This window comes from Antennarius striatus, chromosome 12 (genome assembly GCF_040054535.1).
Source record: "Antennarius striatus isolate MH-2024 chromosome 12, ASM4005453v1, whole genome shotgun sequence".
In the NCBI taxonomy this organism is placed as follows: Eukaryota; Metazoa; Chordata; class Actinopteri; order Lophiiformes; family Antennariidae; genus Antennarius; species Antennarius striatus.
This window is the reverse complement of record NC_090787.1, coordinates 20,512,109-20,539,092: the sequence shown is the minus strand read 5'-3', so window position 1 is coordinate 20,539,092 and position 26,984 is coordinate 20,512,109. Positions and strand designations below refer to the sequence as shown.

Sequence of the window (26,984 nt, the reverse complement as noted above, 5' to 3'; positions counted from 1 at the left end):
CTCATTCACAAATAAGAAGAGGTAGACAAGTTATTGCACCATTTGCCATTTTAATGAACAAATGCATTTAAAATATTAATTCAATAAAAATTGTAAAGAACTAGACATTTATTTAGGCCTCGGATTTAAAAAAAAAACCCTCCCAAACACACCCTCATATTTACGGTCCAACTCTCACTTTTCTTCCTGCCGGCTCAAAGACGCAGTTGGTTCAGTAAACTTGGTTGTCTTTTACAATTTTTATCATAAATCTTGCAATGTGTCTGGCTTTGGTAGGTTGTTGTCCTACAATCTATTCTTGGTTCGTTGTCATGGACCTATGAGGTATGAAGGCTGTTCCTAGAATAAAAAAGATTAGGCCACGGGCTGAATGTTATTCAAAGTTGTTTACAGCTTAAAAGCGACCATCACTAGAAAAAATAATTTAAAGGTAACCCAAACTAGACAGTTTCATTCTATAAAAAGAAGGGTTATTCAGTAAAATAAGAAAAATAAGGGGGGAAATAAGAGTTATGCTTTAAATGAATAAGCCTCTCCTTATCTATGAGAGCCCTTCTCAACACACACAACAGCCAATGGAAAGGCAGGAATGTCATTCAGTTCATTTTCCCTTGTATGTCAGAAGAGAGATGGAGAAAGGGATACTTCCCCTGTCCCCTCAACCCAGAAAGCTATTGTACACTGTGAAAAGAGACTTCTTGAAATGTGCAACATTCCAAATACTACAAAAAAGTTTTCTAGATTAAAGAAAGCATATTTCTCAAAATAAGCCCATTTACAATTATTTATTCAAGTCAACTAAATGAATAAACTCTAATATATTAATTTGTCATTGAGTCCAAAGAAAGAAAATTCCTCACACTGGCGACACTGAAATCAAATGACTGATTTTTCTGTTGATACATTTTCAGAAATAATTCACATACTGTTGCTCAGTAAAGTGGGGCATCTATCACAGAGAGGTCTCTCTTTTGTGTAAAGCGGCACTGGTAGGACCTTCAAATTGCAGTTTTATGGCCTGTTTTAGGTTAAGCTGTGGGTCTGTGGTTGTCATAGTGACCATAATATTGTCTTGCAAGGCACTACAGGGTTGGACTGGGGTAAGACTGTAGCAGGGATGTGACAAAATGTCCTTCTGGGGAACAAAATCCCAAGATTCAACTTGAATTGAGTTTTGAAGCCTATGTGGGTAGCCTAGAGGAGGACTCTCTCTGTTTGTACAATGTAATGCAGGGCCCTCTTGCTCTGGCTTGATACCAAGCGAAGCCATGACAGAGTACCAATTGTTTTTGTCTGCTTTTATCAGTTCTGGGTTTTGTCTATTCATTTTGTCTTGACATTCAAGTCCTGATGACAAACCTTTCTGAGGCATCTCACAGTTGTGCACAAGAGCAGTGACTGTGCAAACAATGGGCGGAGGACTGCCTTTGGGATACCTCTGGCTGCTTCCACGGAAGCTAACAACACCTGAGCTCCCTGTTGGGGGGAGGGTGGAGGGACGGCTACGACTGCGGGGAAGTGAGTGCTGTTGGATCTGTTGAATAAAACTGAGGCTGTCCGCTGGCACAGTCTGTACTGTGGCCAGTGAATGGCAGGTAGATGAAGTTTGGGAGCTCTGCATGGAGTGGAATCTTTCTGCAGTGGAGCTGGGAGAAGACACTGAAGAGGAGGAGGTAGTGGCAGTGACTTCACCTCCATTTCTCTCTGAGATGCTTGAGGAGAGGCTCTTGATGGGTTTTATAGATGAGAAAGCACCTGAATTAGACGACAGGCCCACATATGGTTTGGCTCCATAAGTCTGCAAAAGCCTGACTATGTTAAAATGCCCATGTTTCCCAGCCACTCTGACTGGAGTTCGGCCATATTTATCTACATGATCAGGATTTGCACCCCTTTTCAGAAGCATTGCAACAATATTAGAGTGTCCCTCTTGGGCAGCGATGCTCAGAGACGTTGCTCCCTGACGGCAAGAAAGGTCTATCTTGATGTCATTGGCTTTCAGGAGATGATACCCTACAATGGCATGTCCTGTCCAGGCCACGGAATGCAGTGGTGGTCTCCCTTCTGCATCTTGTGCATTTGGGTCAGCTCCGTGCTTTAAAAGTAGGTCTACAAGTTCCACGGATCCCTGCCAGGAGGCCACATGAAGCGCTGTACGACCTTCAGAGTCTTTGGATTCCAAGGGCACGCCCCCTTTCTCTATGAGGAGAGTAGCCATTTCAAGGCAACCCTCTAACACCAGAAGGTAGAGCAGAGGTCTTCCCTCTGCATCCCGGACGTCTGTATCTGCTCCACGTCTCATGAGCAGCTCAGCAGCCTCAACCTGGCCCTCCAGGAGGGCAGCACTCAAGGCTGAATGTCCATCATATGCTCTGTGATCAATAGGGGAACGTCTGTCCAACAACAACTTGACCGTACTCCAGTGACCTTCCTGGGCAGCCAGTATAAGAGGGATGCGTCCTTCAATGTCCATCTCTCCAACACGTGCCATGCTGCCTTGCTCTGTCAAAGCAGCACACACGGCTCGATGACCATCACAGGCAGCCGCGTGCAGTGGAGTCCAACCAAGATCATCCTTGTGGTTCTCATCCAGACCTCGGTCCAGTAGGGCATGAACAAGTTCAACACTGCCTCTTGCTGCTGCGAGGCAAAGTGCTGTTCTACCTTCACAATCAATGGCATCTACAGCTGCTCCCCAGAAAAGGAGCCGTGACACCGTCTTCATGTGGCCCATGGCTGCAGCTGCCAGCAAGGGAGTAACAGCAGCTGCAGCGGAGACATTACTATCAGTATGAGCAGTCTCATCTACATCAGCACCAGCTTCTAACAAAAGTTCAACTATGTCATCATGGCCCTCATAGGCTGCAAGAAGTAATGGCGTCATTCCATCATGGTCTCTGTGTCCTGGATCTGCTTCCTGGTCCAGTAACAGACTTACTACTTCACCATAACCTTTGACTCCAGCTGCTGTAGGGACACAGAGGGCAGTCACTGAGAGGGCAGTGCGTCCATCTCCATCTGCCAAATTAACTTCCGCATTGTGCTCCAGCAACATTTCCACAGTTTCAGGATGTCCCATATATGCGGCAGCAATAAGTGGTGTGCGGCCGTTGTTGTCAGCTTTATTGACCTGCGCACCGTAGTTCAGAAGTATCAGGACGATTTCCTCATGACCCCCCCACGCAGCAGCTCTAAGAGCAGTACGGCCCTCACCATCACACCCATCCACATCTGCTCCTGCATCCAGCAAAAGTCGGACAGCCTCACTGTGTCCTCCCCAAGCTGCAGACCGCAACGCGGTCCAGCCATCATTGTCAATGTGCTCCATCATTTGCATTTTTTGTGGCTCGTGACTTGTTGCCCATTCCAGCAGCACCTTCAACACACTGATGTGACCCTGCTTGGAGGCCAAAATCAGTGGTGTTTGACTATGATGGTCACTTTTCATTGGATCAAATCCGTGAGTTAGGAGAAGCTTGACTATATTTGCAGAACCCTGGTGAGCTGCACTGGTCAGCAAAGTCTGTCCATCTGTAGAAGTGTGGTGGTTTACTGACACCCCACTTTCTAGCATCTTCTTTACAGACAACTCCATTTCAAACTCTTGTTGTGAAATAGTTTCCTTTTCAGTTGCACAATTCACTCCAATGCTTAAGTCTGCATGTGCACAATGGTCTGCAGAGATGAGCCCAGTCCTCGTCAAAAGCTGTAGAACTTCCCGACTAACCAGAACAGGAGGCTGAATTAAAGATGATGTGAGGGAACCACAGCTACCAGCAGTAAAAGTGGGCACACCCATCCAAAGCATCCACAGTGACAACAAAGGAGGGTTGTTCTTATGGTGACCTGAGCAAACCAAATGTGTGGCTAGCTGACAAGTGTCCTCAGTGTCCAGGTGGGGTCCCTGCAAAGACAAAGCCATGGCAAGCATACTGTGACCCTCGGCTCTGCTACACAGGTACTTCTGAGTGCAATACTTAACATCCGTCAGCCAATCAGCAAAGCTGGCATGAAAAAGTAGTTTGGTTCCACCAGGGCCGTCGTTTAGTAACGGAGAGAGGGTTTGGAGCTTATTTTCAAAGTCTTCCAAACTCAGTAAGGTGTCATGAGTCCAGACTGCTGTGAACAGCTGCTGGGGAGTGAGGGGCCTGGGGGCAGCCAAGAGTACATTAAGGACAGGCCTGACAAAGACATACAGTCCTCGAGGGAACAGTCTCTGGCACAGCCAGAGGTAGAGACCACTGAGAGTCCCAGGGATGTCCCGGATCTCCCTGAGACCCACCAGTGCACCTGCCACGCCATCGAGTACACGCTCAAGGAAGAGGAAGCATCCGCTGCTCTTAATGTGGAGCAGATTCAGCATGGCGGCTGTGTCAGGGGTGAGCTGATGGCGAAGGGCTGCATCATCATCCAGTCGGGAGAGGATGTAGTGCTGCACGTCTTGAACTGCAGGGGGCTTCCGCAAGTCATCCAGACAGAGCCTACGAAAACCTACCACACAGAAAAAGAGTAATACATCTTTTTCAACCTTGATATTTCATGCAATTGGCATAGACCTTAACTTTCCTAAATCAATCAATCAATCAATCAATCAATCAATCAATCTTTATATAGCACTCAATCATATCAGCAGACATTTCAAAGTGCTTTAACAGTTAAAACAGTTACAGTAAACAATTATTTTAATCACAGTTAATTAATTTAGCCCATTACAGCCTGAAAAAGGAAATGTCAGGAAAAAAAATCTGATTTTTAGAAAATAAAATCTTAATGAAGCCTTTTGACAAATTTCTCAAACATTTTTAATTAATTTGTATAGATTAGCTTTAATTTATTAATTTTTTTCTAAATGCAGAATTTTTACACATGCAGAATGCAGATGCATGTCTCTGATGGTATAAATCAGGTTGTTCATAAGAAAGTATCCAACTTGTGATGTAGAAGTCTCAACATCCTGAAATCCAAGTGTATCAAATTTCATACTTTGACTTTAAAGGGTTAGCTTGGACACAATAATGATCTTATTAAGGTTGTTAATATAAATGATAGCTACATTTGACTTGAACCACTGTATTTATTGATTTGTAGTTTCTCAAACATTGGACACATTACTAATGTGAGTTTTAAGATCAACCAAATAATAACATGCCAAATATCATCAAATGAAATAATCGATTTTAATTTATAACATTTAAGTCCGTGTTCCTTCATACCTGAGAAAGTTTTGCACACAGCCTTGTTTTGACGACGCACAGAACAAACCAGCAGCAGCCAGCCAGGCAGCAGGTGTTGATTACAGGCCAGGAGCTCTGCAATAGAGCGGCTTTTTCCACCTACTTCAGCTGCTTCATATCCCACATCCAGGTCATCAACCACCACCATCAGATTCTGGACAGGTGGAGGGATGTCCAACAGGGGTCCTAACACTGCTCTAAGTACATGGAAGAAAGAGGAAGACACACAAAGATGGAAATTGAATTGAAAAAGCCTCGTAAATACTGTAGAAATCCTGGGCATTTAAAGAACTTGGAAAGAAATGGGTGTTGGGGCTTGACCTCTCTCTGACAGCAGTCCAACGCATCACAGATGAACACAGCAGGTCAAACAATTCTGCATATAAATCCACCACATCAAGTCAATGCCTGACTGGAGGCCAGTCCACGTCAGACAGGAGAACATCTCGTTGTTTCTTTCTTGTGCTGATGGATCACCCTACTTTACTTTTATACCAGTGGTAAACATGTAAGAGGATGAACCCCATATAAAACTGAATATTAGTTGTGTACTGTAACTTGATACTCTAGGAGTAAAGGTGAAGCCCTTCCACCTGTGGGTTCCATCATTTCCTTTGCACTAAATCAGAAGTGGCCATGGATTTTCATACGATTGATGGACTAACAGCATAACAACGCTTGCAACTTCACCTCATCGCAGATTTTTGGTAGGCAGTCACGTGATACCATACGCGCATTCTACTGGCTGACGGCATCCAGAAGTGCGCTACGTTCCGAGAGACACAAAAGTGGCTTAAACAGCCTATCAGAGTCTATCAAAATACTCAAAACACTCCAAATTTCCTCAGGTAGAAATTCAAATTTTCATATTTAGACTCCAGTGCGTTTCAGTGGCTGGTGGGACAGATCAGAGTTTACAGCAAAAATAAAAGTGGCACCTCATTCTTCAGGCAGTATGTGTGTCATTGAGTAGGTAGAATAAATCATTCACAAGGTGATTAAGGCGTGAATGGGTTTATGAGATAGACTGCTGTGTTTAAACACCTCAGTCTAAGTGTCTATTAAATAGTTCCGTCGGCACACACACCCTCCCGTGATCAGAGAGTGATTCAGCCTCCTGGAACTTCCAAAATTTCCTGCTCCACCCTGCGAGTATGTGCCTACACACAAATACACACCCACGTGGGCTGGTGTGTGCACACACAAACCTAACACACCTGTCCATCTCTCCTTAAGGTCCTGTATTCATTTCCTGATCCTGTAGCATTCCTGTAATATGTCTGAAATTTCAACTCATGTACACACTTAAACAGAAAACAACATTACTAATGTAGGAAATGTGCACAGCAATGGAACTGAAAGGTTTCAAAAAACCTCAAAACATTAAATCAATGCCAAAATCAGTGTAAAATCTTTTTAGAAAATGCTTGTATGAAGTACACCAGAGAGCATAGAGGAAGATATCAGTGCATCATTCATGTGAGTGCAGCGGAATACGGTACTAGAGGATTTTATTTCATTATGTGTTGTTTTTATGTCCTGTAATTGTTTCCGGTCAGTTTTAGGGAATAGTACTTCAGTATTTAGAGCGGTAATGGCATTTATAGATTTATAGATTGAAATTTAACAAATATTACGAACGATTTAGCTGACGGACAGCCTCTCTGAACCAATTGTGGTCATAGGTTGAGGACTACCTGCATTCATTCTGCTGATGTGTTTTGATCTAAAAAAAATAGTCTGAAACTGCACTAACTCGCTCTTCCCCATCTATGGCTGCAAAAAAAGGAATCATCATAAGAAATGTGTAATAATTCCAAAACAACAAAAAATGATTGCAATGTAATGAGTCTTATTTAAAAAAAAATCTGGAACTACATTTTAACATAAAAAAATTTATATATTTCTCCAACATGTTTGGAGAAATATAAAAACTTTGGTTCAGGTGACAAACAGTGTTTAACCCATGACATCAGGATGAGTCACCCCAGGACTGAACTCCAGTGTGTGTGTGTGTGTGTGTGTGTGTGTGTGTGTGTGTGTGTGTGTACTGTTATTAGTGTTAATGTCTGTGTTTAAGAATGACCAGAAGGTCCAGTCACCACACAGGCTTCCTTCTAAACCCATTTTAAGAACAACTTTGAATCGTCATGTACAGAAAACACACCCAACACACCTTTTCATCCAAAGTGTTTGTGTGTTTTTGGTGCCAACAGGAGCAAAGCGGGCTTTTAATTATATAAAAGCAGACTCTGCTGTTCGAAAAAATATCTCCAGAAGTGTTTACACAACACCAGGAGGTTATTGACTAGTAAATAAATGCATGATGCCAGCTCTGAATGTCACTATCTTTCTGGTAGTTCATTAAATACAGTTTTATTCAATTTGCCACACAAAACTGTGAAAATGAAATGACCTAAAAGCAGCTGCGTCACTTTCTAAACCCAATAAGACTAGTAGCCAAAGAATCAGACTAGGGATTAATGAATACCTGTGTTTTTAGACTACGACTCAATCTAGAAATCATTTGATTGGATTTCTAACTTGCTCACTAATAATTCTTGTGTTTGTTCATCTGAAAATAGAATAATATCCAAATCTGGTTGCTTATAGTTACTGTTCCTTCTTTTTTTTTTTACACTTATGGTTAGTCATCATGTGACTCTTATATAAAGGTTTATAACAGCAGCCGTAGTGACGTTTTATTCTGAATTACAGACATTATGACAACTGGACTAAAGGATGAAGCTCAACAACATTAAATGTCATAAAATAATACAGTAATCCCTCGCTTACTTGTGCTTCATGATAAATGGCTTCACTACATCACTGATTTTTAGTAGGTAGTCACGTGATACCGTACGCGCAATTCTATTGGCTGACAGCATCCGGAAGTGCGCTACGTTCCGTGAGTTTGGGACTTACATGAGACACAAAAGTGCTTTAACAGTCTATCAGAGTGTGGGAAAAGGTAATACAGGTAGAAGAAGGTGGTTTAATATCAGTATGGGGGGGGGGTTCAGAAACGCTTAAATTAATGTAAATAATAAAATAGTTTGTCTCTCTATCGTGGAATTTGTTATTTGCGTGCGGTTCCTCGAACGCATTAAGCGCCAGGAACGAGAAATTACTGTATGTAAAATATAGGGGGGTATGGGGGGGGGGGGGGGGCACTGATTACTCATTGTGTAAAATGTTGTTATGCTATATGTTGTCACCAGAGAACACAATGGCTCTTTTATTTTTGGTTAAATTGCAATAATTCTTAAAAGTAATGTTGTTATGACACAAAGTGCTGAAGAAAGTTGCAGGTGACCACATGAATGTGTTTTTCTAATCCTTTTAATGTATTAGAGCGCATCTATTAAAAAACAAGCAACATGTAGCGGTAACTTAGCAACAAGCACCTGAACAGCTCCACAGCAAACATTACGGTCTCTCTCCATCCATCCTTCAAGACTTACAGTCTTATCCATGCACCATCCACTAAATCCACTTATTAGTTTTGCTCTTTACCAACAGAATTCCATGTCCTTGTCCCTGATGGGTTCAGTGTTCTTGATGCTGAGTTAATGTGAACATCAGATGGACCAAACCAGAGGACACCTCAGTGGACTTCCCATCTGTCTATGAAGGTTTCAGGCAGCGTGGAGAGCAGAACCACATCAACGTCAGGAGTCAGGGGTCAGCTGGTTTAGGACACCCCCCCCCACCATGCACAACCCTTTCACGTCTATTCCAGCCCATGTTTCATCAGTTCAACAACGTCTGTCCTCACATAGAAAAGTTTTGCCTGCAGCAACTTTCTCTTGCGAGAGCCACAAACACAAACACAAACTGGCCGTGAGCCAGTCTGGGAGGAATGTAGATGCCCCCACCAGAGGTAAGCAAACAGGGGGGGGGGTGTAAAATGACTGTCTCATCTCAGAGCAAACAGAGACGAGTCCTGGACCTCGCTGGCTGCTGTAGAGATGGACACTTGGGTACGGCATTTTTCACCTCTTTGTTCTTTTTCTCCCTCTTTCGAAGGATGTTGTGTCATAAATTACAGCGTTGCATTCATCCACACTGGAGGCCCATTGTGTGCGCGCTGAATGGGCTGCATTATGAGAGCAGGAATAAAAATAAGACGAGGAAGAATAGCCCCTGTCGTCTTTTTCCTGTCACTGTCTTGGCGTCTCTTTGCCCCAGCGATGGCCACACGGGATTGACGTTCACAGGCTTGGAACTCCTTTTTGCCATTTTTTTTTGGTTTGTTTGTTTGTGTGTTCACGTTCTAAACATCTGCAGGGACTTGTTAGAAACCAGTCTTTAATAGTCTTTAATAGGAAATCCTATATGAAAAAGTAATAATGAAACTTAGCTCCAAACACACAACATAAATCTGATAAATTCGTATTAAAAGTGTCGCGTCAAGTTGGGACGCAAACATTTTGCAATTGTATGACTCACTGACATCAACACTACAGACAGAAACATTAACAGGGCAAATAAACACCCTAGTCCTTCAATATATTTATTAATAACATATTATATTTGCTTTTTTTTTATTTTGACTTGCTCTGTAAGAAACATGCAAACTACATACGTGCAGGATCTTTCAGGTGTCGCTGACTGAAGCAAAACATTTTTCTGGTTTTCCAGTATCTGTTTCACACCTTGAAGACAAGCGGCTGGTCTATCAGGCTGTTTCTGAATGTTAGTGGACTGGAATGTATGTATGCAGCTCAGAATGCATCAGATGTGACATTTTACAAGGATGGAATGGATCAAAATAATTTTAGTAATTTTAAATGGAGAAATATTGTTTGACTTACGAGTTGTTTGACTTGTGAGCTCAGACATGTAATGAACTGAACTCACATCTCAAGGTAATACTGTGCAAAATATTTTGTAATATAACACACTTAACGATATCTAGAGCAATAAAATTATTCTAAATGAAATAACATGACAGATATGTGTTGTTTTTTTTCTCTTGCTCCAATTAAAAATGTTTTAAATAGTAATGACGATGTAACATATTAGCAAAACTGTATGGTGACATTTCCAGTCCTCGATACCGATTTGCATCGAGGAAAATATTCTAATTATGGAACCTTTTCAAATATTTCATCCAGCCCCCGCTAGAACTGCAAAAATTAAAAACGTCCCTGCTTTCATGTTCCAGAGCACCATCATCAATGTGTTCCTGCCTCGTCTTATAAATAGAAACAGACCAGTTTATCGCCTCCTGGCCCGGCGTATGGTGGCTGCAGACGTGAAGTGTTTCTGGTCACCACAATCAAGTGTTGGAACTTGTCATTTACAAAACAAAAGGAACTGGCAGGGCCTGTTTGCTCTCACCAACGTCTGAATCAGATAAAGCCTGTTTTCCTGCTGACACTGAATATAATCAGCAGCCATGTTATTATTCACAGGATGTATCACATATAAGAATACAGTAGAAAGTAGTGATTAAACAAAGTAAATCTGAAGACGACCGGACAAACCTCTTGAAGGTTTCTTCGGGGTCTCTTTGACATGTGAGAGGCTCCAGGGTGGGGGACACCGCCGGGCTGTCGAGGATCTCTCTGTAGCCAGGAGACAACAGAGATGAGGCCTTCAGCTGTTCCACCAGACCCAGGACAAACCTCCAGCACACCGTACTCCTGTGGTCCTCCCTTTGGCAGAAGTGGGAGGCAAGGCAGCGTGGGGCCAAGCCCGCCGCCGTGGCTGCCTGCGAGGTGGGCCAGACCACCTCGCTGCACAGGGCAGTCTTCCCCGTACCCGGACCACCCGTCACAAGAACCCCTGGTGGCTGGCCCGGCACGGAGCGGGCGTCCAGGCAGCACCGCAGCTTCTCCAGGGCCCATTCCCGGCAGTAGAAACGGCGGCCCTGAAGCAAGCTGGGGCTGCTCCCAAATCCACTGCTACTCATTTGTTTCCGGGGGTCTGACATCCAGGGAAAAACTCACTACCCTTACCCCAGGTCCCATACTCCTCTTGGACTCTTCCTCTTTAGGGTCGGGTAGCCGTAGTCGTGATCTTCTTGGTATTATTCTGTAAATTCCTTGGAGCAAATCCAGGTATTATTCTTTGGGGTTGTCCTTTCCTTGCAGATCTTGAGGCATGAGGAACAAACTGGATGTGTCATGTTTTCATGTGGTTTTGCATGCCAAAGGCAAAAAGGGTTCCATTCATTGTGCTTCTCCTGGAGATCGGGCAGCTGTTCAGGAACAAATAAGAAAGAAGGAACAGGAATGAGTCGAGAGAGGATATGACAGCACGCTTTTCACAGATATGACAGTGTCTCAGCCCTACGTGAGCAACACGGCCCCCGTCCTCCACAGCTGCTCCTCTCAGATTCTGTTCCCTTTCCCTTAAAACTGATCTCAAATTGCAGCTGTAGCATAAAATTCCCTTTCTGACATATGTAGCTCCTCACAGCCCTCCGTTCACACCTCACACCTCTCTCGCTCTCTACACAGCTGTCTCTCACACTCTGGTTTTTCTTGTTTTTGTCTCCTCCCTTTCCGTGGTGTGTCTCAGCATGTCAGGACATGCACAGGTGGGAGGACTGAAGTGACTCTGACCACTCTGCAATTCACAGGTGGGAGGGGTTACATGGGGTCAAGGTTCAGCCACAGGGCAGGTCAACATCTCAAGCTTCAGTTTCAGCTAATTCATCCACAAAAAACTTTAAAATGTAGCACAAATATTATTTTAAATCAGGAGTTGTTTGACTTACGAGCTCAGTCCCTTGCAGCTTTTTATCCTACATAATGTCAGAGTCCAGAGACATACACATCTATGCATGACACACAATGTGCAGTCCAACATGCACCAATCAATGAACGGGAAAATTATGCAATGTGTTGCTTTAGCAGGACACTACCATCAGCAATGAGAAAAACTAACAGCAAACAGTTAAGTTGTCAACATTCTTGTCATTACTTGTCGTATTGACATAGAAAAAGCTGGCATGCAGCCTGCAATGACCAAAGCAAAGAGAAGCATCCAGATTGAGATAATCTGAGAAGCTTTCAATATCAGAAGTTCAAATCAGGTCAGGTTGATTTCAGATTGTGTGTTTACAAGCACAAAAAGGAAGCATGTTCTCCTGTCTCGGAAGGAACTAGAGCATTTTAGTGTGGATTCTACTAAAAATATACAATATATGCAATATCCAATCACTTTTTGAGCTCCTTTAACATTAGTTTTAATTTATTTGTCTTTTTTTGATTGCCCCTTGGTGAAAAATGAAGTTATTTAATTTGAAATTAATTATGAGATACGGTTTAAAGCTTGAACTAACTGTCAGGTTGTCATTTGCTCTTTGCTTTCATTAAAAGTGGCGGCTGGGTCATTGCAGAAATACGAGTGCCCTTCCAGTTTAAACATGTCTTAATTTAACATTCAAATGTTATGTAATGGAAAATAACTCATTTAGAAACTTGAAGCTACTCGTGTCAATATCTAAATTCAAACACAATGATTTCTAAAAATGACAAATTTCTGTCTGCCGCTATGCTTTTGGTAATATAGGTAGTCCTCAAGATACAAACATCTGACTTACGAACATTCGTAGATACGAACAACCATGAACCGCCATATCCGCCTACGGTACTTCCCCTTTCTGCTGCAACCTCCACCGACCAGCGTAACAGTAACACCCCACAGATTAAGATTTCACATTTCATGTCAAAATAACTCAGGAAAATACCAGTCTAAGTGAACAGTTTACAGACTTCATGTGGTCTTTTTGTCTTTCCTGTCATCTTTTTATCTACATCTCTTTGAACTTCTGAACCGTGAACGAAGGAACAATGTACTTATATGTATGGGGACGTTCGCCAACAGGATGAAAGTTAGTGTCAGCAATGTAGACTATAGACTACCTGTAAGAGAACTCTTGTCACAAACTACCTGTTATTTGATAGTGTGATAACCTGTGCTAATGTCAGTGTTGCTACGGTTGTGTTGTTGTTGCCCTGGATTTCGTCTATGTGTATGTTGGGCTGTGTGTGAGTTCGTGAGACTTTGAGGGGGACGTGAGAGTGTGTGAACGAGCGGTGAGCAGGAATTTGCATCTTAGTTCTGACTTATGGTTGTTGTGGCTGGAGGCCAAATAAAGTCTGCTAAAGAAAGTGACGTGGATGTCATCTTTGTTGAGCGTTAGAGAACACCCTGGGGTGTTACATTGGTGTCAGAAGCTCAAGATTTGACCTCCTTCAGTACAAGTTTTCCGGAGTCCAGCAAGATTAATCGATGGATGCCTACGGTATCAACGGGGTAAGGGTAAAAATGGAGGTGGACAAATTCACAATGTCTGTGCCTGACTGCCAAAGCCAGCTACCCTGTGGCTTTGGGGGAGCAGCTGACCCCGCGGCGCAGGCAACGGAGCGGCACTGTCAGTCAGAGAGGGTCCCATCGGATCCTCATTCCCACTGTGATACCGAGAAAGATGGCAGTGCCAAACATGTCAGCGGAGAAAAGTTGCAGCGACAATTGCGACAAAGATGGCGACGCCCAGCGTGACACACTGACAACTGAATGTTGCAAGGTGGATAGCCATGATGGTGCCCTCTATTGGGTTTCGATTGGCCCAAATTCTCGGGCAAAGGCAGCTGGGAGGCATACCGAGTACAATTTAAGGCAGGCTGGCCTGATACAAGAATAGCCCTTCAGCTGGCACTGGTGCTGACGGAGGTTGCGTCAGCCTGCTGGCGTACCCAGCTGAACCCAGAGGAGAGAAGTGACTATGTGACATTGGTAAGGGAATCTGACTTGAGAGACTCTTTGCACTGTGAGTTCAAGCACCATGTCAGACTACCAGGACTATGAAATTGAGAGTCTTGACAGGCACACGTATGCTGACATGCTCCAGTCCATGACCAGTTGGTTGAAGCGCGTCTACCTGACAGCGATACGCCTTCATGTACAGTTTAGTCACCAGTAGTCCTTCAGTGAAGCTCTTGACTGCGCAATCGAGAGACAGACTCTGCAGTCTGCGCTACAAGACCATCAGCTCTGTCCTCCATGGCTGCTGCCAGGGTGACTGAAGTATCAGAGCAGAGACCGTCGTGGGCAGACGACCTCGTGCGAATGACAGGGAGTTCAGCAACCCCCCCCAACAACAAGTCCACAGGCGGTGCCCACATCATTCAGTTCAGGGGCTCCTGTTCCCCAGGCCTATCAAATCAGTGTCGAAGGCAGACCATGGAACACCAGGTCAGCAGACACGGGTCTTGGGTGATCGAAAGGAGGCTGGTGGAGAGCCGGTTCGCCGCAGGCGGTGGACACTAGAGTGTGGGAAGCTCGTCAGGAGGAAGAAGAAAAAATGAGACCGTAATAAAGGGCCGTGTCTGACTCTTGATTCCCAGGAAGAATATCAGCGCATCATTCACATCAGTGTGATGGAACACCTCAGTGGATTAAAGCTGGGCTTAGTCTCTACACCCCCACGGCGAAATTCATTCGACAGAGGTACAGATGTTAAAGTTACATTATGGTACTATAGGATTTTATTTCAATATTGATTTATGTCTTGTTCTGTTGAGTCTTAGGGAATATTACTTTTGTATTTATAGATTACATTAGATATACTTAAATGATCCCAAACTGGGAAATTCACAAATGACCCCAAATGGTGATTACAGATTGAAATTTAATAAATTTATGAACAACCTCTCTGAACCAATTGTGTTTGTAGGTTGAGGCCTACCTGTATATGCTCCATCTATTCCACATGTAGCATCCATATCACATGGTCAGCAGAAGGCTTTTTACCCAACCTAAGAACACAATTGTAAATGACTGAAATCTGATTTGAAAATCCAAAATGACAGGTGTAAAAAAAAGTGCCAATGTGTGCCTCATTCGCATCAGCGCTAGATCCAGGTTACATGTAAGTATGAGTGTCAACCATCAACATTACTAAATCTGTTTGAGAAAATCTGCAATTGAATGAGGTTTGTAAAGTGACAGTTCCATGAGAAACACGGTAAAGTATACATTTGGCCAAGGCATAGACGGTCTGCAAGAGATTCCTCTAGTCGGAAAAAATAATTCAACAATGCAACGTACTAGAGGATAAAATACTTCAACAAGATAGCTTGGATGCATTTCAGCATTCAAAAGAAATTATTTACCTGTGAAGAACTAATATGAAAGTGCTAGAATCTACCAAGACACAGTATTCTTCATACAATTAGAAATGGCAATAAATCCTTAATTTTTTTGCCTACATTTTGAAGAAATTAGGTGACATTCTTGGACATTTAATTACATTTTTTGCGTAAAAAAAAAAAAGGAATTCATACAATATGGTCAGAATAGGAGGGTAGCTCTAAAGCTATTTAATACAGGGGCAAATACATGACCAGTGGAATTGCCAAATGCGACTTGATACTTGTATGTTGTAGGTATAGCATAGCGTTACCTGTGGAACTAGCGGCCTTATAACTCACCGAATTGAGGCATGATTCAGTTTTGGATATGTGGGGGTGTCACAGGCCTCCGCGGATCAAAGCTGGACACCAGACAGGACCTGGACACAGCAGTTTAGAGGAAAACCACAGCTCTGGGTGGACAAAACTGGTGTGAAGATTGTTTAAAGAAAGGTTTAGCTTTAGTTGAGCTCTCCTTCAAATAACTGTTTCATGATGGACCAATAACTGTAAATAAAATCACAACCAGTTGTACAAAGTGGTGGAATATAGTGAGTTGTTCATGTTTTCATCCTGATTGCTGGATTGTTATATACTATCATAAAAGTTACAAAAAAACTTTCTGGTAAAATAAATGACAACTAATCCAAAGACTGCCACCATCACCCACATCCACCTCAAACATCCCACCATCTTCACCACACCTTGGCAATATTTCATTGAACTCCGCTGACAGGAAGCTGAGCTGGAGGTGGCAGAAATGAAGATGCTGAGGACATGAGGGCAGTTGGTGTTAGAGGGGATGGTGCAGAATATGGATTGACATGGAAAAGGACGACAAGCTGTGGCGACCAGCAACGGGCCACAGAACTCCATCAATCAAGGATCAAACTATCAATGAATGAAGAAAAATAACATCAAACACAAGACAGGACGTTAACTTTGTTCACAACATTTTTGTCAAAGTTAAAATAGGGGAATGTAGCTTTGGTCAAAACACATTTTTGACCTATTTATTTCTAGACAATCACCTTTTATGCTCTCGGGCCACATAAAATGATGTGGCGGGACACATTTGGCCCCCAGGTTGACACGTGTTGTAGACAAACAAATATAAGAGATAGCCTAACATCCTAATATCAATATTGGGAAGGTAACAAGGGTTTCAAATGCAGAGCAACAGGATGCTTTTAAGAAAATGTGACCTCTCTGGACAACCCAGTGCAGGTCTGACAGGAGTGATGGTTTCTAAAAACCTGGTCCCATGTGGTCCGGAGGGGAGGAATGAAAGTCAAAACGCATTCTTTCTTCACTTTTGGAAACTGAATGAAGGTTTTCAAGTATTTACTAGAAAAGAAAGATGAGTGGCCTTTCAGATTGTGAATTAAAATCCCTTTAACTTTTATCCAAATCATGAGGCATCACAGTCCGTGTCCATCCAGTCTGCAACAGGCCGTCAGCAGGAACGCGCAAAGATTTCCGCGGATAGTGAAGCCGAAATCTGTGAGCAGCAGTAAACAGTAGACGCCATTGTAAACAATAAAACAACAAAACATCGAAAGTCACACGCAGTCTGCTGGTGAGATTATCTTTCTTCCAAATAATGTCTGAGTTTGGAATTCTGCGCTCCCGACATGATCTCACCTGGCACGGCGCGCTCCGTCTCCGTCTCCCCCTCGGCGTCAGACCAGCGGCTGTCACGTGACCACACCCCCACACCCCCACACCCGGCATCATTAATTCAGAGGTGAGATTGACGTTCCGTCCGAGTATAATCTGTATTACCGCCGTGTGTAATCCGTATTACCGTCGGTTCTTCCGGTCCGTCTGCCGCTTCTGCGCCTTTCTGCGCAAAAAGCAAAGCACACGATGGCACCCAGTGTGAGAAGGTTCACACGGTGTGTCACTGCTGCTGGCTCTGACAGGGAAGAGTGGAGGTACAACAGCCTTACAAGTTAAAGGATAACAAACACATTAAGATACAAACCGATGTGCTTTAGTCTTAATTTATTCTTTATTCTTATTCTCAATACTGCAATGCAACTGAAGGAGAGAGAGAGAGAGAGAGAGAGAGAGAGATGAGATTTGATTTTTAACATCACGTTTATTCATGAAAGTCAAATTACAAAATAATCACATTGACACAAAATCCAGAAGAGATTCACGTAAAGAGGATTTTCGATAGTCCTGTGCGTTTTCTAAGCAAAGAAAGATCTAACCTTTTAACATTTATCAAACTAAAAAAAACAAAAAAACAGACAAAATGAAGAAAAAAAATTATATTGTATGTTGTATTATACATAATTATCCGTTCTCTACAATCATCTCTTCTACAATTATGCCTTTTACTTTTTTCTTTATTTTTTTGACACAAAATCTAAAAGAGAATCACTCAAAAAAGGAAGTGACATGTCAAAAACAAACAATGGTAGAATTTTCAACAGTACTGTGTTTCCTGAACAGAGAAAACAACTAACCGTTCTCCACAATCGTCCTTTTTACTTTTGTCATTAGTTTTTTTCAATCTAAAAATCTGTTGGTTTGTAAAAAAATAAGTGGGACAGATGTAGGTCAAAAGCAATGGCACTACTTTATCCAGACAAACAAAAGCCCACCACTAAACATGTAACTTTTCCTTTTAGACTTTATTTTTGGTGAGTTATGTTCAATCTCCAGCTCCGCTCGTCCCCTACATGGGTCACACTTAAGAATCATTAACATCAGCCGACCAAGAAAAAAATGGTTCTCATGTCATTTGCATGTCTTTCTCATGTAAACCATCTGTTTTCCTGCCTATCAGAACCAGATTTCTGATATAGAGGCCGGTATCTACCACAGCCTTCGTTCTAATTTCACAGCTGACATGGAGACATTACATGTTTTTTACAAACAACAAAACTTTGCTTGACATTAACAGAATCCCAAACTGTGTTAAAACCTCAGATGATCTCTGACCTTTTCATCTTGTTAGCCAGTTCTCTCCTGTATAACATATTTAACATATGGAGGAACTCTTTTCTTAAAGAATGAGTTTTATCTAAGTCTAGTCTTTCTCATGAAAACATATTTTACATGATAACGTGTAATGATGAAGTAAAGGAAAATACAAAACACATTTAACATCTATCCAACACATAGCAGAAGCATCCTTTAAAGTTATTTAACAAACTTCTGTTTGCATACTTTGCAGCTTCTTCTTAAGTCAATATTATATTTTTAATTGAGTTTTTTTTTAAATAAATTATGTAAAGTAAATAATCTCTCTATTAAGGAATTAATAAAGTTCATTTCATTATATTGATTTCATTTCAAAGTCAATGTGCTAGATCTGTTTTCTATTAATTTTACAAGGGGGGCCTCTACTGGATATCTGTTCTCATGACAGGCTTCTGTTGAATCTAGCCCACTCTAAAGGAATCCAAGTCATATCACATATCGAGATATCCCATCACATTCATGTTCTACAAAAGTTTCAGGACAGACAGACAGCACAGAGGCACTGATCATGGCAGCACAAGAACATGCCCTAAGTACAAGGGCAATAGAGGCCAATATCTACCACAGTAGATCTGACCCAAGGTGCAGGCTATGTAAAGAAGCCCCAGAGTCAGTCCAGCATGTGGTAGCAGGGTGTAAGATGCTCACCAGGTCAGTATACATGGAGAAGCACAACCAATTAACTGTGATAGTGTACAGGAACATCTGTACCCAGTATGGACTAGAAGTACCTGAGTTCCAGTAGGACATACTGTACTACCGAAGGTGGTTGAGAACGACAAGGCTAAGATCCTGTGGGACTTCAGCTTCCAGACCGACAAACAGCTATTGGCTAACAAACCGGACATAGTGGTGATGGACAAAGAGCAGAAGAGAGCAGTGGTGATAGATGTGGAGATTCCAGCTGACGCCAACATCAGGAAGAAGGAACACGAAAAGATTGAGAAGCATCAAGGGTTGAAAGAACAGCTGGAACAGATGTGGAAGGTCAAGGCTAACATGGTGCCTGTGACAGTGACCCCCAAACTGGAAGAGTGGCTCCAGCAGTTTTCTGGAGCAACATCCGAAGCTTCAGTCCAAACGAGCACAGTCCTAGGAACATCTAAGATACTGACAGAACCCTCAGACTCCCAGAGGTCTGGTTTAGGACCCGAGGTTGAGGATGACACACAGATACCACCCCACAAGGGTGAGAGGGACTTTATTTATATGAAGTCCCTCTCACCCTTGTGTTTGTGTATGTGTGTGTGTGTGTGTGTGTGTGTGTGTGTGTGTGTGTGTGTGTGTGTGTGTGTGTGTGTGTGTGTGTGTACATATAGCTTAATGTCAGCTGGAATAGATTCTGCTGAGCCAGTTAAAGTGGAAGTTTTTCAATAAGTATATATTTGATTGATTACAATTATTATAAGGCTTTTCATTTAAAAAAAAAATTAATTAGTAATGTACAGATTAAATGGGATATGAGAATGAATGCCAAAGTCTCTACCCCTATGCTGCATGAAAGTGACTGCTGCATTTAGGTTCCACTGCAACTGATTATATTTTCTTCCAATGGTCAATATTTACTAAAAGAAAAATATCTAGTGTTTTACAAATATCTACTATGTCACATTTGGACTACGGGTTCCTGTCCTCTGGCACAAATCCTTTATGTAACTATTTGCACATGAGTCAAATGAGGTTGTTTCTTTCATAAGTGAGTCAAAGCAAAGTTGAGCTTTTATTTTTTTGTCTTGTCTGCATGTATTCTCATAGTTTAACCCCATAAAAAGGGTCAACCTTTTATGAGATCAATGCTTATTTTAGTCTTGCAGCAAAATCCTTTATATATTTTAATGCATGCATGTGACCGTCACCACTTCTCTCTGGGAACTAAATTGTCAGTCTTTATTAGAATTTCCTGTTGTGAGCCAGAGAAGGGGGTGCTGCACCCCTGTGAGTTAAGGGGGAAAGCAAAAGGAGACAGGGAGAGAGAACATTAGCAAGGTAGTGGATAGACAGGCAGTGCTGTTGGAGTGAAAAAGGTTTAGGCTGTTTTATCCTATCTTAGAACTGACATCTCAACACCAATGTTACAAAACACCAGACAAGTGGAGGTCCTGATAGTGTAGAACAGGCCACCAGAGGAAACCAGTGTAGGAGGAAGATAATGGTCATCAGATTGTGTTGACTGAAGAGAGACTCATCACATTCTGACGGGACCCAATGGTTCTAAATAATTGGACTCAACAGTAGCTGGTAAACCCTGAACCAACATGCATGTGTGAAGGAAACCGTGGGAGAGAAGCCAAGCTGCCCAGCAACCATCCCGCCCATACAGTGGAACCATACAGTGCAAATTCCGCACCACCCAAACCCCCCGCACTCCCAAGCCAGCCCCCCGCAGCCCGACCCCCGGGCCAGGCCAGATGGCCCACACACCGCCCGATCCCCCCAGCAGTGCCACACCCCCAGTCACCATCACCCCGCGGCGAATCAATGGCCACGACCGACAACCAGCGATCCTCAACTGGTAGCCACCGACAACCATCTACCACCACAAAAAAGCCCGCAACCAAGCCCAGTTCCCCAATAGCCCAATCCCAAGCTGAGCTGCAGGCCCAGGCCAAGCAGCCCGTCCCCAGTCACAGGCCCCAGAGGGCCGCGCCCCACCTGAAGTGCCATTTCCTGTCGGCGTCACCACTACCCTCCCTGTTAATATATGCTTCCCCAATCCCTGACGAGGAAGCAATCTCCCAACCCTGTGATCCTGTGCTACCTTGTGTGGAATGTGGTGCATAAAAAGTCTGATAGGAGGCTTCATCATTTTGTTTGACAGAACTAAGTTCTCTGTATGACTACCAGCTGACGAACAGAATGTGTCTGCTCTGTTCTCCTCTGTTCTGAAACGTCCTGTAGTAAATCTGCTCTGACTTTCCGTTGCATGCTGTTAAAGTGATTCACACAAAAAATACAGTGCTCCCTTCCTTATTGTGTTCTCTTCTTTGCTGCATTAGAGAGACTTCTGCATTATGTTTTGGGTACTTTACAGTATGAACTATAGAGTCTATAGGGACAAAATCTTGACTATGAACACATAGGCAAAGATGACTTACATCCCTCGCTCAGGACTGTCAACGGTTTTAAAAGACAAATAAAGGTCAAAATCTGTCAAGAGTTCAAATTGCCACAGATTGGATTCCTCTGAATGGCTTTTATAATCATTGTAAGAATGACATACAGTCTGCTATATGAATTTAGCATCAGAAATAGTCTATACCTTGGGTCAACAAATAAAGCACCCACAAATTTTCGAGCAATGAAAGCTGATGCCTTTTCATGCATTGGACCAATCCTTTGGCAAAGGGGCTGTCAATTTTGGCCTATCTGTCACTCTCTCTCTCTCCCTCTGTGTCTTTTCCTTGACCTATCTCTATCCCCAATGTATTTCTCTTTCCCAACCGACAGGTCAAGGCGGATGTCCGCCTTCCAGAGCCTGAGTCCTGCCCGGAGTTTCTTCCTCAATGAGGGAGTTTTTCCCCGCCACTGTCACTTATAATTGCTCTGGAGGGCATTGTTGGCTTTCAAACTGTAAAGCGCTTTGAAATGTCTTCAGATGTGATTAAGCACTATATAAATAAAAGTTGAGTTGAGTTGAGTAACCAACAGGCACCTCAGCCACAAATGGTAAAAGTCACCTGCAGTTAGCTGTTCTGACAGAATGCACTGAGTAGTGATTGTTACAGGCTTCACTGACCAGCCACTCATTCAAATGCAGCTCATTCACTGTTGGTGACATGACATCACAAAATGTTCTTAGTTCGCAGTATGTCATGTGTGGAGCGCCATCTCGTTGGACAATCGATTACAGCCCTCCTGTGGCCCATTCCTCTGGGAATGGCCCCAACATCTTGTGTGCGCAACCTTGAAACAAGAGTTCTTGAAACAATGCGTTTGCCACAGGCATATTGCACATTTGGGCAAGATTTGCCACCTTTTCACAAATATTGGCTGAAATAACTGTGAAACCATTTCCAATGGCTTGTTGGAACTTTTGTTTTCTTCACAACTACTGCATCCAGAGTCTTTTGCCCTGTAGAAGCTGTTCTCTTTTGGTCGACTTCAGTGGACAAATTCTTGAAGATGTCTGGATGCTTTTGTTGAATGTCTCTATAAATTTGCCGCCATAATTTTCCTTAAAGTCAGTTCCATAACCATCGAATTTTACACATGGATTTGTTGGTAGATGGGTCATACAAACAATGCTATCGCTTGGGATTCTCACAATGTCTTCCCATCTGAATAGAATGTGGAAATGTCCAAAATTTGAACAAAGCAGCAAAGACGGCTATTGTCATTTTGGACACTATCAAGCCAATTCCTATTAAACAAATTACATCTTTACAATATTTAACAATTATAACATTAATATTAACTAAAACTTATAGCCCAGCCTTATAGATCTGCTTTATTATCCTTGAAAGGGCTTGGGTACAGGAAAACCCCGTGAGGCCTGTGTTTTCAAGTATTATGCTGCCGTGTGTTCCACTCACAGCAGAACCATTGTGTCAGAATGAATGACATGCTTGGTTTGGGTGGACTGATATTAGAGGCAACATGTGTGAAATGTGCCCTCTTGCTTTGGAAGGCATGTATTGGATAGACTGTAGTAGAGGAGGCTGCATAACCTATTGAGGGTATTTGTAAGTTTATCAAAATTATCATTTGCCCGTCTTTACTGATTCCTCATAAATCTAAAATCTAAATCTAAATCTACACGTTGATCCTCTTCCATTACATAAGCAACTGGATCTCAGCTGGCACCTTCCTCTTTAAATGGTCATGTCTGTATGCATTCAGTTTAGCCTTAAAAAGAGATGGTGTCTCTACGCGGGTGTCACACTACTTTCTGGATCTGTGTCAGCATTCAAGGGCTCCATGGTGGACGAGTTGGAGGTGGACAAGAATGGGAACGGCAAGGGAACAGGAAGGTCATCGTACAAGTCGGCTGTTTCACTTCCACCTGGCATGGCTGTGGTGGCGGGAGAACCACCCCATATTTCATCCAGTAGGCAGAAGTTTCAGTGTTCTAGCTCCTTTACTCTGGAACGATCTACCGGCCTTGGTCTGGGGGGCAGACACCCTTATCTTATTTAAGAGTAGATGCCAAACCTTCCTCTTTGACAAAGCTTACAATTAGAAACAAAATAGATTCCTTTAGATAAGCTGCTATAGGCCTAGATTGCTGAGGGTATTTCTCCAGTTAAAGGGAATTACATTAATGACTTTAGGACCTTCTGTTATTTCTCTTTCTTTGCTTTTTGTTGCTCATTGACGCTTCAAATGCTTGCAAGATACTGCCGCTGTCTATGTGCTTCTACTTGACAGGTGGGCAACAGGTATAGTAGACAAGAAATGTGAATGCCTCAGAATACCGCCCCCACTTCAGTGGCTACATCTAAACTTTAGACTGCAATTCTATATCTGGCCTATCTGCCACTCTCTCTTTGCCTTGCCCTGTCCCTACCCCCATTGCATGTCTTTCCCCAACCGGTCAAGGCGGATGGTTGCCCTCCAGAGTCTGGGTCCTGCACAGAGTTTCTTCCTCAATGAAGGGGTTTTCCCCCTGCCACTGTCGCTTACGCTTGCTCTGGAGGGTTCTGTTGGGTTTCTCTGTCTGTGAACGCACTTTGAAATGTTTGCTGATGCGATTAAGCGCTATATGAATAAAAATTGATTGATTTTCATAGATGGGATTTTCTAGCTAAAGGTGAAATTAGGTTTAACACACACACACACACACACACACACACACACACACACACACACACACACACACACACACACACACACACACACACACACACACAAAAACACACACTAATCGAGGTGAGTTAGCCTTGAAATGTAAAAAGAAAAATCAGTACTAGAGAGCAGCCAATCAGTGTGTACTACATTGATGATTTTTTAATATGTGAAGATAATACTGAGAAAGTCTGTTTTAAAATGTGGATCCCATTATCAGTTATTCTTCCTGAAATGCTGTTGAAAGTTCGGTGTCATTCCCTTGAGTCCTGCTTGTCAATGCAACTCTGGTTTTTAACTCGACACCCTCTGGTACCCAAGCCAAGACCTAGCAGACGGAGCCAGTGCTGCCCCCACGGTACACACTGCAGCTTTTACACAACGACGAATGAACCTACTGTACATACAACGTGTTTCTTGCTAGGGTCAAACTATCATGGAACTATTGATTCTAAGTTGAATGACACAATGGTGTAACTGAGTTGCCTTGACAGAGGTTTGCTCTCTCTTGGTCCTATCTTTTATTTGTTTCGTAAATATATTTCCACCCACACTGTCCACAGCTTTCATGAGTGGCACTCATAGACCTAAACTAGCACTGGTTTTCATTGTCCTCAGACGACGTCAGGTATATCTGAGACTCTGGTTTTTTATCTTGTTGAACAGATAAAGTGCCGAAGAAGCCCAAGGAGCTGGTTGGTGGGGGGTGGCGCCTTGCTCAAGGGCAGCCCAGCAGTTCTCCAGAGGTGAACTGGCACCTCTCCAAATGCTGATTCATACTTCTAAATGTTTGGTCTACGAGGGTCGTGAACTGGAAACCCTCTGGTCCCTAGTCCAAGACTTAGTGAACTGAGCTACTGCCACCCCATAAACTCACCAAACTGATGTTAATCTACTCTAAAGGATGATGTTGATTTGTCTTGGAATTATTTTAAATACACTTTCTGCCAATATGTGACAAGCACCACCACTTTAGAGTAAGTAGAAAAGCAATCCTTGATTTATCCAACGATGTTTAAACCAATCCACTGGACTTGGAGAAAGTTCCTTGAAGACGTTTCACTTCTCTTCCAAGAGGATTCTTCAGTTATGGCGGTGGTCGGTTTTACCTCAACTTCAAATCTCTAACGTCAGAAGTTAAGAGGTCAAACGTCTTCAAGGAACTTTCTGCAAGTCCAGTGGACTGATTTAAACACCTTTGGAGAACCGTGACCTGGATGAATGAGAACTTTCACAGACTGCCCAAAGGAAATGCATCTTTGCTTTACAGGGGGTGACAGGGATGACAGTACCTCAATTTTTGGGGGCCTGCAGTTGCTCAGTCCACTAAGTCCTGGACTGGTAACCAGAAAATGCTGGTTCAAGACCCATGAGGGCCAAAACATTCTCAGTGTGAGCTGGCAGTGGAAGGCCTCAATTCACCCCCTGAGTGGTGCCGAGGTGTCCCTGAGCAAGATGCTGCTCATTTGGGGTGCACCACCACGACATAGCTGCCTGTTGCTCTGCCTGCCACTGTATATATAAAAAATTCTATGCTTACAGGTGTGTGTGTTTGTTTCATGGGCCTGTGTACACATATAAAGGCATGTTCAAATATATATAGTGAGTGTAAAGATAGTTTCCCCAATGGGGGTTAATAAAGTGTGTTATTTCTTTCTTCTTCTTCTACATACAAATAATATGGATGTTTCTGGTGTGGCCAGTTTTCTTTTTTATTTTATTTCTTCCTTTATATAATTTATTTATATAAGAAGTCCTTTATAATGTTGAATTGGAAAAATTGAAAGAAAGGACCTTGTATCTCAGTCGTGCCTGCTCAATTTAAAAAACCCCAAAAACTTTATTTTTCCCCAAGGGGCAATTGAAAATATCATAATTACATATAATTGTTCATTTTTTAGGAATCTGACATACTTGTAATGATTGATTTGTTTGCATTACACATAGTTAATTATATCTAAAATCTAAATAAATCTAAAAAAAAATCTAGCTTTACATTGCAAATATCAGTCAGTGCATTTAATTTCACTGAAAAGTATTCCTTATATTTAGGTAAGCCCTTGATCCTGCTAATGTTCCCATATTATAGATCTTAAACAAACTATGAAGTTCAGCGATCGGCAGTTTTTATTTATTTGTGTAGTGCACTGAGTTTATTTACCTCTTATTTGACCCAGGTCTGGGGTACAGATGCTGCTCTAATCAGTCTTGGAAGAGTTCTGGAAGGTTCTGGAATGGATTTGTTTACACTGTCATGTGCACTATTGAAAATCAAAATATGTGCTTCAACCACTTTATTAGCAAACTGTTTAAAAACAGCAACATAAATAGCATGCATACATAAATAGCATGCATTAATAGCACACATACCAACTGATACCAACCACACAAACAGTAATTTCAATATTTAATGACCTATTAACAAAGCTTTGCCTGACTTAAAAATGAAAAAGTGTTGGTGTAATTTCTAACTCTAAAAAGGGACATTACTCAATAACTGGAAATCAATGCTGCACGAAGACCTACTGTAATTTCAGCAAAGTTGGTTTATCACAAATATTTGGTTATGTCTTTGCATTTAGAACGTAGTGTCCTTCAAAGACTATCAGATGTACATCTATTGATTCGGGTAATCACTAATCCTAATCTAAATTCCATGAATCTCTCATTCACGATACTTGCAGCTGGTCTGTGTACTGGGTTGACTGGCAGAGGTCTCTGGAACTGCCCCGTGGCATTTGTGATAACCCCTGACTGTGCATTTTCAGCTCCTCCTCTCTTGGTACCTTGTGTGACGGGGTTCATGTAAACATGACTA

General features: G+C 42.5%; 1 protein-coding gene across 6 annotated transcripts; it reads right to left on the bottom strand.

The window, feature by feature from the left end:
* Window positions 1-36: 36 nt before the first annotated feature.
* Window positions 37-17,106, bottom strand: ankrd50l (ankyrin repeat domain 50-like). 6 transcript variants are annotated; one of them, XM_068329987.1, is made up of 6 exons: window positions 17,030-17,106; window positions 15,686-16,886; window positions 14,941-15,010; window positions 10,727-11,442; window positions 5,214-5,431; window positions 37-4,491 (listed from the first exon to the last, which is right to left on the bottom strand). In XM_068329987.1, the coding sequence occupies exons 4-6, from the start codon at window positions 11,173-11,175 to the stop codon at window positions 953-955; spliced, it is 4,206 nt and encodes a 1,401-aa protein (XP_068186088.1). In that variant the 5' UTR covers window positions 11,176-11,442; window positions 14,941-15,010; window positions 15,686-16,886; window positions 17,030-17,106; the 3' UTR covers window positions 37-952. The 6 variants fall into 6 exon arrangements, with proteins under 6 accessions (XP_068186088.1, XP_068186089.1, XP_068186092.1 ...); XM_068329988.1 differs by lacking the exon at window positions 17,030-17,106 and having other exon boundaries at window positions 15,686-16,276; window positions 16,417-17,000; XM_068329991.1 differs by lacking the exons at window positions 14,941-15,010; window positions 15,686-16,886 and having other exon boundaries at window positions 17,030-17,086.
* Between the last annotated feature and the right edge of the window lie 9,878 nt (window positions 17,107-26,984).

Excerpts from the sequence above, each read along its gene's own strand:
- ankrd50l (XM_068329987.1), bottom strand. The coding sequence starts at position 11,175 with ATGTCAGACCCCCGGAAACAAATGAGTAGCAGTGGATTTGGGAGCAGC. Across the intron at positions 5,432-10,726 it reads CCCGAAGAAACCTTCAAGAG|AGCAGTGTTAGGACCCCTGT; the intron begins GTTTGTCCGGTC and ends CCATGTACTTAG. Across the intron at positions 4,492-5,213 it reads TGTGTGCAAAACTTTCTCAG|GTTTTCGTAGGCTCTGTCTG; the intron begins GTATGAAGGAAC and ends TCTGTGTGGTAG.